This window comes from Perognathus longimembris, chromosome 28 (assembly GCF_023159225.1).
Source record: "Perognathus longimembris pacificus isolate PPM17 chromosome 28, ASM2315922v1, whole genome shotgun sequence".
Lineage (NCBI taxonomy): Eukaryota > Metazoa > Chordata > Mammalia > Rodentia > Heteromyidae > Perognathus > Perognathus longimembris.
In genome coordinates this window covers 21,058,943-21,075,957 of record NC_063188.1, presented here as the reverse complement: position 1 = coordinate 21,075,957, position 17,015 = coordinate 21,058,943, and the positions used below count along the sequence as shown (strand labels likewise).

General features: G+C 34.0%; 1 protein-coding gene across 6 annotated transcripts in view; it reads right to left on the bottom strand.

Annotated features, from left to right (window-relative positions):
- The window catches only part of Tenm1 (teneurin transmembrane protein 1), a 786,931-nt gene that overhangs the window by 234,864 nt on the left and 535,052 nt on the right, over nt 1–17,015 (bottom strand). For all 6 annotated transcript variants that reach the window (XM_048335936.1, XM_048335935.1, XM_048335937.1 and 3 more), the window contains 5 exons: nt 13,051–13,250; nt 11,651–11,861; nt 6,842–6,943; nt 4,241–4,435; nt 950–1,150 (listed from right to left, as the gene is read on the bottom strand). In XM_048335936.1, coding sequence (XP_048191893.1) covers nt 950–1,150; nt 4,241–4,435; nt 6,842–6,943; nt 11,651–11,861; nt 13,051–13,250 — 909 coding nt within the window. The remainder of the gene's footprint in view (nt 1–949; nt 1,151–4,240; nt 4,436–6,841; nt 6,944–11,650; nt 11,862–13,050; nt 13,251–17,015) is intronic.

Sequence of the window (17,015 nt, the reverse complement as noted above, 5' to 3'; positions counted from 1 at the left end):
CATGCAATTGGTCTGTGATGTCATTTATCTCTTCTTTTTCATTAAGTTAATTTATTCACAAGTGTTCTGGCTCCCTATCTCAATTCAGTCTTCTTTTGGTAAGGGTAGGAGTGTGAGGCTTACATGAACACTAGACAGAGAATGACATAAGTAGATATGATTTCTGTTTGGAAGTTTGTGATTAGGGAGGTCTATGACTTTTGACTAGTTACTTGGCTTTTCTGGTTCTCAGATTCCTTTTGTTTAAGAAGTCATATTCTTGTTGATTATTCATTGTCTATCTCTCCCTGCAAGACTCTCGGGCTCTCTAGTATAAGAATTTTTATTTTCTCCTCACTATATATCCCAAAAGCTTAACATGTGGTATACAATAAGTACTTTAAAAATTAGTTCAATAGTTGAACACTTCATATAGCAGTAATGTTAGATTCTTGTAGAATGTAGAAAATGCCAATGATGAATCAGTTAGTGCAAATCCCTGCCTGTTTATATTCACATATTCACTAAGTTCTGTGTCTTAACCTCCATGGCATCTGTCTTTTCCTTTCCATCTGCAATTAAGTTTCTTTTTTAATCAAGTTTTCATCATTTTAGAATATACTCTCAAAGCATTTCCCGAATTCTTGGGCAATGCTGTCATATATTAGTTGTAGTAGAAATGATGATTATTAAAGTTTAGGACATTTGAAGGAATCTGCAAAGAATTGGCAGTAGGGAATTTGAGAAATAACTACAGGAGAATACAGAATTAGGACAAAAGTTCAAACACAAATATCTCCAACAGTGACAAAAGATAAACATAAAACAAATCAGTAACAGCCAAATCGCAGTAAAATACTAAATCACAACACATTGAAGTTGCTTATGTTTACCATGCCCTATGCATCTTATTTTAAGAAGAACTACCTGAGAGGAAGGATTAGAGAAAGAAGGAATAAGTCCAATGTACCTGTGGAACAGTCAGATCCAGTCCACTTGGGATCACAACTGCATACTCCTGTGTCCAGAAGAAAAGTCCCATGTCCTGAGCACTGTTCTTGACAAATAGGAAGTGGAGTTTCACAATTGACTCCTCCCCAGCCAGTAGAACAATGACATTCTCCTTTTACACAGATACCATGGCTGGAACACATTGGATCTAAGCAATCCTCTGAAGAGCCAAGAAAAGGGATAAGGAGGGTTAATAGGGAACAGGTGTGGGATAATGAAACTGAGATATTTACATTGATTTCCTAGAATTATATCATTAATGTTGCTTTAATTAGGCAATAAAATGACTCATTCAAACATTGTGTCCAAACCAGACGATTATTAACACTTAAAAATATGGTAGGGTATTGTAAAGGTCATGACTTAAATTTGGAAGAAAACAGTCATACATATGTTGTGTGAAATTGTGAACAGTTTGCAGTACCCCCCACACAAACGGGTGGGTGGACCAGTATGGCCCCTTGAGTAGGAATTGCTCAGTTCTGTAAAAAACCACACCAAGATTTTTTTCATAAGTCATTCTTTACCCTTTCTGAAATTAGAATGATACCTTTTATTTTGATATGTCTAGAAGTGTATATAAAATTTTAAGCTTTGATTATTCAAGTTATTGTGCAAGGTGCTTACTGTTGCATGAAATAAAATTTACATGTTTATTATAATCTCTCATTTATTCCTTAGAAGCACTGAAAATACAACATTTTGAACTTAATTTAAAATTCTTTTATGTATTCTCTTTCTATCAGGACACTCTGACATAGTTTTTAATGTCTTAGAATGTCACAGAACCAATTCCTTTTGCCTGCGATTTTGTGAGTCTGGAAACTTTTGTGTATATTTTAATGAATGTATGAATGATTTGAGAGGCAGTTTACAATGCTTATTTGGAGAAAAGGTGTCTTGTGCTTTTGAATGAATAATGTTCTGTGAGAAATGGGAAGGTTGACTTCTACATTTCTGGACTTCCTATATAAATGAGATGAGACTAAATAACTTATTGTAATTAAGATTATTCATTAAATTACTTTCTCAGTAATGGAAATAGATTGACACAACTTACTTGCATTTGCAAGTCTGGTCCAATTTTAGGGTGTGGCTTGTTATCACAGAACAGATTAAGTCTCACTGAACACTATTGCAATTAGGGTTATTTTGCCCTTATAATTAGCTTAAGGTTTCAAGGTCATTCACACATTACTTTATTATTTGAGCTAATCAAAAGACAAATACCCAAAGGTACATCTAATTTGATTCCTCATTTTGGAAAGGAAGTAAACTCCGAAGTATAGAATTGTTTTTAGTTGAAGTACATTTTGTTATATGAAGGTACAACTTTTTTGTAGATAAAATGATACTTAATATAACTGTTTCATTGTGTTTTCATGTTAGTCACATTTGTATGATATGAATGAAACTTGAATCAGGCGAAGAAATTGAAGACACCGGGTATAGGTAATGTGCTAGATGTAAGAACATAGGAAGTGAACTGAAAGCAAGCCAGCCACTTCCATTTGGTGAGAATTGATTGCTAGCATTTTATGGTATGGTCCCATGGTATGGATTTCCTATTTATTGGTAAAGAACTCTGAATAGATAGTCTAATATGATACTTTTCTATTTTGAAATTTTTGAAAACTAAGTCACATTGAACAACAATAATTAAAAAAACACAAATGCTTCATATGTGAACCAAACAACACACATCCGTAGCCCAGTTCAGATCATGGGGTTCTGGTCTATGATATCTCATTTTAAATACTTTTTCTGTCCTATGTATAAAGCTTATACTCTTGAATAGGTTAAACATTCTTTCTTATTATATTGGATATTCTACAAAATTTCCTCAGTACCCCTGGAAGAAAATAATTTAAACTAAATTCTTCTGTGACTTATTACAAAATTAAAATTAGAAGGATATAATAGGTTAGGTTATATGATTTTTATTGCAAGTTGTAGATATTGTTTGGTTAACTGTGGGTGTCCACACAGATTCTGAATTTACAATTTCAATATAATGATTACAGCTTGATTATCACAGAAATAATTTCCAATAGGAACATAGGAACTCCAGTAACTTGGTTAGACCCCATGTTATTCATTGGGATAGACAGAGTTTTCATACCAAAGTCCCCTACTGCTAATTGGAGGTGGAAAGCTGAAATCTTCCTTATTTTCCTTATTCATGGAGTGGAATGAGATTAAACCCTTTAGAATGCAGTGTAATAGTCTTAATGAGCAAATCTTTAAAGAGCAATTATAGTGCATTTTCAGCAGCCTTTTCCCTGAACAACAGTTGTGATGAGACCATCTCCCACGGTAATGGTTTAATATTATTTCTGAAATCAGTCGTATTTGAAGAATGTGGCATGAACAAGGTCTGATTACTAGCAAACTTATTTTCTGATGTGTCTCTTCAAATGATAAAACTATTGCCATTTCAAAATATTTTTGTAAATATTACACTGGGTTAAATATAATATAAAGGCATTGCTTTGAATCTCATTAGTCAAACGTCTGCTTCTTTTGGCATGGAGGTCATTTCAGCATGAGGTATAAAAACTAAATTATACCCAGCAATAATAAGTGTAGTAATTACAAACTATTCCCAAAGAAAACATTGGCAAAATGATTTCAAAGGTCTTTATAGCATTATTTTTATTATGTTCTTCAAACGGAGATGTGTAATTCATTCAAAGAAAAAATTAACTATATGGAGTTTCCCAAGTTATAAAGCAGTATTAAACAGCCACATACCAGTGGCTCATGCCTGTAATCCTAGTGATACAGGAGGCTGAGATTTGAGGATCATAGTTCAGAGGCAGCCTGGGCAGGAAAATCCATGAGACCTTTATGTCCAATTAACCACCAAAAAGCTAGCAGTGGAGCTGTGGATCAAAGTGCTAAAGCACTCACAATGAGCAAAAAATGCTCAGAGACGCACTCAGGCCCTGCATGCAGCCCTGGTACTGGCACACACGCACATAAAAACAAAACCCCAAATCTATTTGAAATGAGAAGGAACATACTACACTATTGATATCAAACATACAATACCATGTATAATAACAGAGATGATCAGAAGAGATATGACAGTTACCTGATCTCAACCCCTTATTCCTTGTAGTAAGCAGATGGCGAACATTTACTCTTTGCACAAAATACTTACATCTCTACTAGATTTATAGGATGACACCTTGTAAAATTGAATGCGAAAAAAGCCTGAGGCAATAGATTGAAATAGGGCTCTGACCTTCCTCACATATTTCTCCTTTGTATCCTGGTACACAAATGCAGACTCCCATGATGCAGGTGCCGTGACCAAAGCATGTTGGGTCAATGCATTGCTCTTCTGGAACATCACACTCTGGCCCTTTCCATCCATTTCGGCAAACACAGTGTCCTTTCTCATATTCTCCATTCCCACCACAAAGCACAGGGCATGAATCTGCAGAGTGGCAAATGAATGTGTAATGTTTTCATAATGCTTTCCAAATTTCTACAGAATTCTCTTTTGATTCCTGTATAATATTTCAGGAAAAAATGGTGCTACTTTTCTCTTACTCATGATTAAAGAAGCACTTATTCACAATTAAGAAGTTTTCCTCTTATTGGAGTGGAGATTAAATGATGAGATCCTGAATGGAGAATAAATGGTTTCTTTGAATTCCACGATTCTTTAAAACAATTATTATTATTATTATTATTTTAATGCAGGGTTTTCTCTGGGGACTTTAAAACTAGCAATTAGGGTGTTTTCACATTATATTATACTTAAAAAGCTGGGTAATTAGATTTATAGTGGATAGATGTCTACTTCCATAACACTGTGCAAAATTTTATTAGAAATACATATTCTGGTTTGATCTTTTATGTCTCCATATTAAAACTATAAACTTTTTGAGGACAGAGATTCTATATCCTGTCTTATTCATTTGTTAAATATCAACTATGACTTACATGCCCTCCTACCACTCACTCCTCAAGATCTGTCGTGGTGCTGAAAACCAAACAAATGCGTTACCAATCTTTCAGATTAATCTAAAGAAACTATATGTCTGATAAACTTGAGGTTAAAGTAATTACAGACTGGACATATGAAGAATGCATTGAAATGAAGAAAAGCCATATCTAAAATAAAAGATACAGGTCTCGATGTGTGATTTGCCAAAAAACCTTTCCAATATTTAAAGAGGCTGAGGGAGAAAAAGAGGATGTGAGGGAGTGAACAATACTGAAATATATTCCATCTGTGAATGAAGATGGCATAATGAAACTCACTGAAATCTGTTGAGTAATAAGGAATAAATGGATGGGGAAAATGAGAGTAAGTGAGGGGGTTTTCTGATTAAAGTACTGATGTGTGTGTATGTGTGGGCATGCATGTGTGAAATATCATGGTGAACCCACTTTGAGCAATTAGACTTAAAAATGAATGACAGGAGTTTAATACAGTTCCTGTCAGGGTTTAGGGATTACTTGGAAGGGAAGATGAATAAAGAGGGTGAAGATGGATGAGGTTGGAATATGGTCAAAATACTTCATGTATATATGTGAAAATTACATGTCATTGAGATTGGTTTGGGAAAGGTAGAGGAGGATGAGGGAGAATAACAGAGGGAGTCAATCTGGTCAAGGTACATTGTATGCATATATAGACACATCAAAATGAAACGTATTGGAAAAACTAGTTGATGCTAAATAAAAATTGTGGAAAAATACAATAGCTCAATAGCTATGCATCTATGATCATATAAGATGATGCTCAGGGAAATTATTTTCAACATATGGAAACAAGTGGTTTATCATTGATGTTATTTTTAATGTACTTGGTGAAATTATTTCCTTTTTGTTTTGTTTTCCTTATAATTTAGCCTCTGTTGTCACTGTATTTGATTCTGGTAGCCTGGGTATTTTATAGAGGTTTGTCTGAATCAGGGAAGGGAAGAGGAACATCAAAATGGTGAGACAAAGAGTAAAAGGTGAAACAATGCAACTGCAATACTTACAAGACAATATGTTGTAAACTAACTTATATAACTTGGGAGGGGGTCGGGAGGAGGAAAAGGGAGAAAAATGAGGGAGGAGGCAACAAATTTGACAACAAATGTACTTAATAAGTTACATGTATAACTGAAACCCCTCTGCAGACAATAAAAATAAAATAAAAGGGTGGGGGGACTAGAGCTCCCTTAAAAGAGAAAAAAAATACAATGTGAAGCAGTCAGTAAAAGAAAACTCTGTGTGAGTGTAGAAACCAGAATGTTTGCCAAGTTTAACTTCTTCATTTCCATTTCTTACCTTCTAGGCTACTTCAATTTGTTGATTAGCCGCCTTTTCTGCACCTAGTAGTTTTTATAAGTACTTACTAACTGCCCACTTTCAAAGAAAGTCCACTGTGTTTCAATTTATGGGCACAAATATAAGCATTATGTAGTGGTTGCATATCAGGCAATCTAGGCTCACATCTCAGGTGTTAGGTAATCTTGGAGAAGTTACTTAACCTCTGTTTGATCATCAAGGTGGGATAATCTACCTCATAGGACTACTGTAGAAAGTAGGAATTAAAAAAGATAATTCTGGGCGGGATGTACATAAACTCAGTGGCAAAGTGCTTGCTAAGCAAGTGCATAGTTCTGGGTTCGATACCCAGTACCAAAAATGAAATGAAATGGGGAAAAAAACCCAGTAATTCAACATGTTTAGAAAAGCCATACATAGGAAGTGCTCAGCTTTTGGTAGTGGGGGTTAGGGGGTATTGATACAGCTGCTGCCAGTATGACTATTGTTCATATTATTATTACTAAATGACATCTATCTCCCTAAATCAATCAAAGTAACCAAGCAGCATTACCTCTAGCACAGTCAGGTCCAAGGAATCCTGGGAAACAGTGACAATGGCCAGAAATACACTCTCCATTTCCATTGCAATTGGTGGAACAGTCATCCATTATTTCTATTAATATGAAGAGAAAGAAAAAATGAGCAAGATTTTAGGCCAAAAAGTCCTTAATATTTTTTCAGTTGAAGGAATTTTGCACCTATATCAGTCTTGCCTTCTGCTATCTTTGGAGTACTTTCTGCTCAAAAGCAGTTGTTCAAGATTTTTGTAAGATATACACTGCTGAATTTGCTAAATCAGCTGTTAAAACAACTAAAAGCCAACCTCATCTTTAAAGTGTATAAAGTGTCTAGATTGTATTAAGAGACAACAAAATTAAAATACATGAAATTTAACAGGAGACTTCTCAAAGCCCAAATAGGCTTAAAAATGAATCAGAAAAGACAAAGACTACTGTTTATTCTTTAAAGTTAAAGTATAGCAAATAAAGTTGCTCCTTAGCAACTTAGGATACTTAATCTAGTGTCTTGACAGCTTACATATGATAATCAATATTACAATTTTATTAATACATGAAAATGGAAGGCTTTTAAAGTAAGTGTTCATACTAAAATCTCCATCACTAAAAGCATCAGAATCTAAGTATTTTGTTGAGAAATGTCCTTTTGACTATAAATGCTTATCAATTTTTTGTCATTATTTTCATTTCAATTCATAAGGACAATAGCTTATAAGGTAATTTGGAAGGCTTTGAAGGTAACCATAGGTAGAGGTAGTTATGGTGATATAAGATGTGAAGTTCAACATAGTAACTTTCCCAAAAATTTATACTTTTACAAATATAAAATTACAAAGAAACCAGTTTAAAATTGTATTCCAGTATAATAATGATAAAACCATGAATCTATAAGCCATGATTGCTGGTATGATTATTGTTTCAGGCTTTTTTTTAGTAGTGGGGGTGCATGCCACTCACACGCATGCGTGCATATGGTTTATCCTCTTCCATTATTCTTTTCTGCAAATTCTCCATACTTAGCACTTTTAGATCCAGAGTTTCATACTTCGGTTTATGAAATTCATGCTTCTGCCATGTGCCTACTTTCCCTTCGTTTCATCCAAATTATCTTTTTCACTAAATTTCACTTGGATAAGCTATCCAATCAGAAGGAAAGATTGTAGGAGGTTGTCTTGGCATGCATAAATAACATCATCATGCATGCTTTTATAATACAGAAGCCTGGGTTGCAGCTCCACACCCACTGAGTGTATCTCTGAGGATGTAGCCTAATAATATACATTCTAACACAAATGCTATAGGGTAACCTGCAAGTACTCACTATATGAGTACAAAAGCTTTAAATAATATGCAACACAGAGAACATGTGATTCTATATGCTGCAGTTCTGTCTTGGGCAGAAGAAAAAGCAAGAAAAAGTAGTATCTCATTCAATTGATGCATCCTTAGAAATTTGAGAATGAATCCATTGGCTCTTTGGACATCAGTCAGAAGAGATCATTCTTCTCACCCTCACATGAACATTTTAGATCACACTTTGCAGGTCTATGATAGCTGGTTTGTCTGATCAGTGGTAGAAAACTCAAACAGATAACACGTAGTGCATAGCATTAGATGAACTACTACTGAACTGGCCAGAATGTGACACTGAGGAAAGTGTCCACCATTATTAACTTATTATAATATTAGTTCTTTCCAGACACATCATTATATTATTTAAGAAGTAATTTTACAAAGGCATAAAAAGTGTCTTTTTTGCTTAGAGATGAAGTGATTACTTTTCTGTTTTCTATATATCTAGATTTCTTAAATCAAGTAGTAATGGCAGTTCCTAAATCTACATTTAGGTTCCCCCTGTCCTGAATGGGGAATAAGAGAGCATGAAGGAAGCTTTCAAATGTCGATAGAGTTGAATTTCATTTTACACGAGTGCTTATTGACAATGTTATAGAAGCAGCCTTGGGAGAATTTATTACTTTGAAAATAGGTGCTAACATTTGGTATGAAAATAAGTTTTAAAAAACTCTACATCTTACTGACTTATCTAAAAGCAGTTTCTAGGTCCCCACTGCTATACAGAGCTTAACTTCAGTTATGCAAATGAGAAGAAAAGGCAATAAAAGAGGTTTAGGAGGGGCTGGGAATGTGGCTTAGTGGTAGAGTGCTTGCCTAGCATGCATGAAGCCCTGGATTCGATTCCTCAGAACCACATTAACAGAAAAAGCCGGAAGTTTGTCTATAGTAGGCTGAACCTTCTGTCTTTTAAAACTTGTTTCACTATAATTTCTCAGACTCTAGCTCATTATTGCTATTATTAATTTTGAAGTGACATGCTTAAACCCGTTTGTATAAAACACGACAGTGTATTCACATCTATGTTGCTGATAGGTTTTGCTTCTGGCAGTTTTTCTCATAGGAGGAAACAGATAAATGTAACAGGTAATTTTATGGAATGAGTGTAGTCTAAAGATCAGACATACTGGGTCTCAGATCTTAGTTTTGTCACTTGTTAATTGACAGACCTTGTAAAATGTATTTACTCTTCCCAAGTCTCTGTTTCCTTATTTGTAATTTAAGAATCACCATGTGTAAGCTCTCAGGATTTTGATGAGAATCCAATAAGCTAACTGAATGCAAAGTATCTGGCAGAGTGCTTGAGAAAGTATCCCTCCCTATGTGGCATACATTATTATGTATGGGCAAGATGCCTATGATTAGGGGATATTGACAATTCTGCCCGTACTACTGGAAAAGAATTCATATTTATATATGTCATTTAACATTAACAATGGCACTTGTTAATTCTATGCCCATCCTTGTAAGTACTGGGCCAAATGTAGCTATGATCCACTGCTTATAACACTATAATAGAGATGAACGATCAACCTTTAGAACACATCCGCATAAGCCTTACTTTGTTTAGGAAATATATTAGCTTTTTCACTCTGAGATAAACTGTAAGAACATTAAAAAACTAGTGGAAAATTTAGGATAAATTATATGTCTTTAATTATTTTGGGGAGTTTTTTAAATGAGACAGAAAGAGTAATGGTTCTGTTGCTTCTAGTATTAAAAGGACAGTACGGAATAAATGAAGGGTGGCGCAGAAGCAAGAAGTGAATATGTAAATGTTTATGAAACTGACAGCTTGATACTCTGGTTGACAGAAATGGATCTCACAGTTAGCCATCCATTTGGGATGAGAAAAGTTACAGGAAGAAATTCCAAGGATATTTCTGGGCCTACTGATTTTCAAAATGTTATTAGTGTGGTTAGTGTTTTTAACTTGGGCTTAGATATTAAGAAAAAGAAAGAAAATCTTCACAAATATTTTACATCTTCTAGTTTCTCTAATTCCTCTGGAGAAACTATCTCTTATCATTTAATGCTACTCATTATCAAAATTGGGCTTTGATATTTTCAGCATGATAGGTTCAATAGATGTACTGTGTGTGTCAAAAGAGTGACATGACTGAATATTTTAAAAACTAATTGAACAAACAAATTCTTTGTCTTTTGAAGTTGGAAGATCAGTGGTATCTTTCTTTAAAGAAAAAAATCAACAAATCATCAGTATGATTTTACTACCTTTCTGATTAGAGGAAAGCTTTTAATAATCTTACAGCTGGGATACCATTTTCTACTCACTCAAGGTCTTCAGCATCAAATAAAAATAGAACAGAATTGGTATAAAGAGCAGATGGGATATCTATTAACAGTCAACACATCTTTCTGAACATATGGCTGAGCAGGTTAACTAAAGGATAAAAATGGTGATATCTGTGCAGAAAACTGACAGCTGTAAAATATTTTCCTTTCTTTTAAAAGGAATGTGTTTGAGGAAAAGTCACGCAATATAATACTGTGTCTATGAGCTGTTTACCCTCAGGACTCTAAAATTGCTAAAGAGCTCAGCTTTATTCAAACAAAGGGTCATAGGGAATGAATTTACCAAAAAATGACAAAAGAGTGAGATGTCTTTGACTAACTGGAGTTACAGTGAATAAAAGTGTGTACAGGCATTGTACTTAAAAAGAAGATGTTTTTAAAGGCCCTGAGTACGCTGAAAGAGCCATTGTGATGATTATCAGACTAAAAAAAATCTGCAAGAAATGGCTTTGAATGACTCAAGTTATTATCCTTAATATTTTTCTCTAACTACTTTTATGTATTTTGATGCCTTATTAGTTCTAGAATCAGTTGTTCTAAAGGACTGCATTGATGCCATTTTCCCCCTATTTTAAAAGGTATTTATTTGCCTTTTAAATAATAGAACTTGAGTTAAATGGGCTTCTCTCATTTGTTCCTTCTCTAAATTATTTCATCTATGTAGCCTTGGTAATAATATTACCCAAGTCATTATTCATTTGAGAACATATGAAACGATAAATGGCAAGTGTACTGGAATAGAAGAAAATACTAGTGAACCTTTTCAAAGTCTTAAGAAGGAAAAGAAAAAGACGGGAAAGAGAAGACAGAACAAGGAATTTTCAACTCTTCCTCAGTTTCGTTGTAAAATAGAGAAATAAGAAGGGATGTTGGAAAAATGAGTTAGAGGAACAAGAGAAAATGTAAGCCAAGATGACATGAATTTAAATAAATATGTGCTTCTATTAAAATTAGCCAGCACTTAAACAACATCAATGAGAACCATAACACTAGCTTCTCTCAGTTGCCTATCCTGAGTAATAAATTTAAGATAGAATGATCCATAAGTACAAATAACACCTGTTTTACTTTTCATCATTTGTGTCTTTTTAGAGCTATACTCTAAGTGTAAAACAATAGCCAAAATAGCTTACCAATTGCTGTAGTTAGCACAAACACTTGCTCCATCTTTTTTCCATCATTGTAAAATGCCAGATACCAAGGCCCTTGATCCATGTACTCTATGAAACCTGTCTCTTGGAGTGAGGTTAAAATTAGGTTCCTAGGAGAGTGCTGGGTATCATCAGAGCCTTTGGAATCCTGCTTTACCAGTTGTTTGCCATCCATTAGCTTCACAAAATCAAACTGGAAAAATATGAACAAAAATAACTGAACTGCCTTTGCTTTTAGAGTGATTACCATTTCTCATTTCAGTGAATGTGTTCAATACACCTTTGCTTTGGGGATCTGTAAAGTGGGAGAGAAGGTTAGTAAGCTTGAAGTATATTTAATTTCAAAAGCATTTATTAATTCTGAAAAAAACTCATGCTATTTTTGTAAATTTTATTCAAAATGATTGCTTAAAAAATAAAAAGAAGAAAAAATATTTATTATTACGTAAGAGAATCTTGACATTTTACTGAAGTATCTAATAGTCGAAAGTGGAAAACACTTATTCTGCTTAGAAATGTGACCTTTACAAATTAAAATCAGTTTTACTTTTTAAAATAAATAAATAGTGGAAAATTTAAGAACATTCATCATAATTTACTGCCTTTGTGGTTACAGATCTAAATATTCAAAGGACTGCTTTTATTCTAATCAGCACGTTTCTTTGCACATTCATCTCTTCAGAGTCACATTTGAATGATATTCTGATTCCTTGTCTATTCTTAGCTAGAATATAAGGTTTTGACTCTAATCATGTCTATTAGGGAAAAAAGCATAGGCTAGATATATAATTCCTTTTATACCTCTTAAATAAATCAAAATTCCAAATGGTTTAATATAAGGAAGAAATAAACTCTGGTAAAAACAAGAGAAACGACGTGGCTAAGGTTTATAAAAGGGCTATGTAAACTAAAGAAGTTTTACATATTGGAGTTATGAACTATTGTTCATAGAAAAATTTATATCTGTAACACGCAACCTGCCTTTTCAACTCATTTCCCACAACTGTCTGATTGATGTGCACTCTTTCATTGAACAAGCAGGTGAGGGAAATACGGAACCACTGAAGAGGGTGAAGGCAGTGAAGCTAAGATGAAAGGGCTGTGAACTCAAGATCATTCTGTTTCAGGAAGCAGGGATTGAGTTTAAAGTATTTTCTTAAACCTACTTTCCTGAAAGTGCTCTGCTTAATGCATTCTTTATTTATCCATACCACTTTTATTTTCGTTAGTTTGAGTGTGAGTATTTTGGAAAGTTCTCCGTTGCAAAGATTTTTTTTTCCTGCTATCACCTTTGACTCATACACACTTCATAATTCACAAGCGGAATTGTCCAACCCACCATCCTCAAAGGGGTTTCAGAAAATACCTATTATATCAGATACCTGAGTGTGCGTAGGGGGAATGTTTCTTCTGCCATAAATCCCCAGCAGAGAGTCCTTGGCTAAGGAAATATTGAATTTCAGATATATAGGATGGTGGATAGTAATCTGGAAACGCCAGAATAAGCCGGGTGGAATGGTCTGCATAACCTGTGCACCAATGTCGACTTCTCCAGTGTCAATTGCTCGTCCCTTCTGGAACACTGGTTTGAAAAGCAGAGAAAATTACATATCAGATTGATCTTACTTTATATAAAGCAACACTTTCTTTTTCAGCTTTTCAAGAACAGATCCATGAAAACCACTTACTCAGCTTTTTCTTCCTTCTCACACCACCCATCTTTCAAGGGCTTGTCCAAATTAAATAGCTTCTAAGGAGCCTTCTCTAACCAAGTACTATGTCAGATTCTCCTTTCTCTTAAACTCCTATTGCATTTATTTCAATCAAGTTGATTCATTTTAACCATTATTTACTGAGTTCTGTCTTGGTAGGTACAAGACTTACAAAGATGAATAAGATGCAGTTTACTCTCAAGGAGCTTTGAAAATCACAGAGGAAAAGGGATATGTATACAAATAACCACACAGTGAAGAAAAATAAGTTCTTTGGGTATCCAACAAGTGAAACTGTTTGGTTAAAAGATACTCCTTGTTCGGTCTTTTAGATACCTTTATCAATTTCACTATATTATATAACATATATTATTATTTATTGTTGACTGGGTGTTTTTCCCCAGTAGAATGTAAACATTATGAGGTCAAGGACCATGGCTACATGTTTCTGTATCTCCAGAATCTAGAAGAAAGTAGGTGACTGCATGTAAAGGATATTAGCCATCAATATATACTTATTCAATTAATGAATTTAAAAATGGATAATACTGAACATGAACTTTACAAGCAGAAGGATAGAATTTCAATAGAGCTTCTGGAAAAAATGTTAGAGAATAATTTAAAAAAAGAAATGGAAGCTTGAAGTAAAAGGAAGAGGAGGGGCAGTGTAAAGTGAAGGTGTGAGGTATTTATCTATATAGATTGAGTTGGAAATAGGGATGTAAGAACTAATGATAACACATTCTACACTGCCTTAGTTAACAAGGGATTTATTCAGAAAAGGATATAAGCCATTAAAGGTTTATAAGAAGAGAAACTGTTGGTGTTATGCATCAATGGTAGAGTACTTGTGTAGTATGTGCATGGACCTAGTTTTGATATTGAGAGAAAACTTTTGGACACATTGGAGAAAATAATCTTGAAGCAGAATATGGGATGAAGTAGAAAACAGAGCCATGAATACAAAATAGGAATTAAAGAACAACGATTCAGCCAAAATTATGTGATGAACTGAATTTAAGGAAGGAGAGATATCTCATGTAGAAAAGGTACATTTCAGTGAAAAATAATTTAGTGTAAAGAAGAAGATACAAGAAGCAATGAAAGAGTCTATAATGGTATTTCTCAAACATCAATGTATATAAGAATGGGGGCTTGTTAAAATACTGAGTTTGATTTAGTAGATTTGGAGTTAGGTACTTTTTCTTCTTTTGTTCCATTTATTGTCAAATGAAGTACAGGGGGGTTACAGTTTCATATGTAAGGCAGCGAGTACCTTTTGAAAGTTCCAAAGTGATTCTCATGTTGCATGATCCATAGTTCAAACCCTATGAAGTAACACTGTAGAGCACTTAAGATGTGAAAATTAAAGGTGAATCAAAATTGCCCCCACAGTGGTGGTTTTGGGCTATTTAGACAATGCTAATTGCAAAATAAGATACTGAAAAGGAGCTAATCTATGAGGGATATTGAGGTTTGACAAGCACAATTTTTTCTTTATTGTCATATTTTCTAATTATTTATGTCTTTATTTAACACATATTTCTATCGAATACTTTGTTATCTGATAGTAGGGAGAAAAGGAATGCAAGTGGAAAAAAGACAATTATTTTGCCTAGATTTTAAGCAAGGAGGATTATACCTCAGGAGGGAAAGTGCAATTGGCCTCATTCCATACCACCTTTGTGTTTTTTCACCATCAACTCTGTCTTCACACCACACAGTTTAAAAACACACATGGTCTCTGTCCATTGTGTTCACTCGATATAAAATTAACAGCCCATTAAGAAACACACCTGCAGTGACTTTATTCAGAGGCCAATGCCTTGCAGCTTTTAACTCCCTAAAATACCTCCATTATTGCTTTTTGTGTTAAGGCCAAGAGTAATAACTATTTTAAGAATGTTCACTGTTAACTGTTAATAATAGATTTCAAATGCAATTCTGAACATAATTATGTATTACAGGACACATAATTTTGTGGAATTGACATTTACAATAAAATACACCCTTTGAGATAATAAATGACCAACTGAGGACCTTATTTTTCACTGAAAGTTACTTTTATCCATGTAAGACAGAGCAATTTGGTCCCCAAAGGGTTGATTATACATTTAACTCTTAGTTTCCTAGAACTGCAAAACAACTCCAATGGCCAGAAGTTTAACAGACTATTTTTTATAAAGACATTTCTATTTTCAATTTAATGTTGAGTTCATTCAACTATCTTCATTAGAGTGTCTTAACACATCTTAAAATGCACCATTTTATAGTGTAAATAATGCAGTAAAGCAAAGAAAATATTGTTGTCAACAAAGCACACTTTTAGGTGCTAGGAACCGTTTTTAATAAAGAAATATTTCTGTTCTTAAAAATCTGGACAAAACTGGTTGGTGGTTGCCAACATATTGGGAAGCCTTAGGAAATTCTGGAACATCTTTTCCTCCACATTTTATAGCACTATATATTAAACATTAATGTTTCTTAAATGTTCACTAAATTCACTAAATCAAAAGAAATTTATGAATATGTATTGTAGAAGTTTCCTGACTACTACCATTATTGTACATTATTGTATATTTAGAGCACATGTGCATAAACCATTTATGAAAACTACTTTTAAAGAAGATGATCCCACCTTTGCAAAATGCACATTAAAGTTGAGATGGGTGAGATGAACAGAAATAACAACATGGGAATGACCATGTGGAGTATAATTTGAAATAGAAACCAATCTAGCTGAAGTGATTGGTATTAGAGAAGGAAAATTCTTCTCATAATAAGAAGATGGAATATTTTTCAAACTCTAACCTTTTAGGGATTGTTCATCAGAAAGGAAGGTATCTGCTGGTTAGCAATCTATACCACTAAGTAGCCTGTCCATTTTACTATCTCTCAAAATAGTTACAGATGTTTAAAATTGATTTTTATAAGTTCAGTTGGTATTTTATTTTTTTCTGATTGTAGATCAAAGGTGGAAAAACTAAAAGGAAGGAAATCAATGAAAAAATGATTTTGGAATTCAAATGTGAATTTGAATTCATTTTTGAAAAATTATTTTATTGTCAAGGTGATGTACAGAGGGGTTACACATCTGAATTCTTTTCGGAAGAAATTCAGTATAATTATAGATAAGTGAAATAGATTTGGTCCATTGCTTGTAAACTACTCACAGCAGAGCAGTAAGGTACACCTTTTGTAATATTCATATTTAAATGATCATTTAATCACTTGCCTTGCTGAAGCCTATTTAAAGGCCCAAGAGGACCATATTCTCTAACAACAAAACACTTTTCCTTGTACAAATTCAGAACAAAATTCAGAGAGCCATGAATCATATCACACTGTGCAGTGCTATAGTTATCACAGTCTTAACCAATATCCACCAATTTAGTCTGAACTAAACACACTATTTATAGGTTACAACACAGGCATCAACTGCTGAGCAGGAAAACCAATGGCAGATAGGTTGTGTTGAAGGATGGTATGCTAAATCGTGGTAGCTTGGTTCAAAAAGAGAAGGTCAAGCTGCCTGTAAGGTAAAGCACGAAGCAAAGAATTGATGACAGACACTGAGAACAGACACTGAGATTTCCTATATCTACACATAGACACACTTGGATACAAATGACATG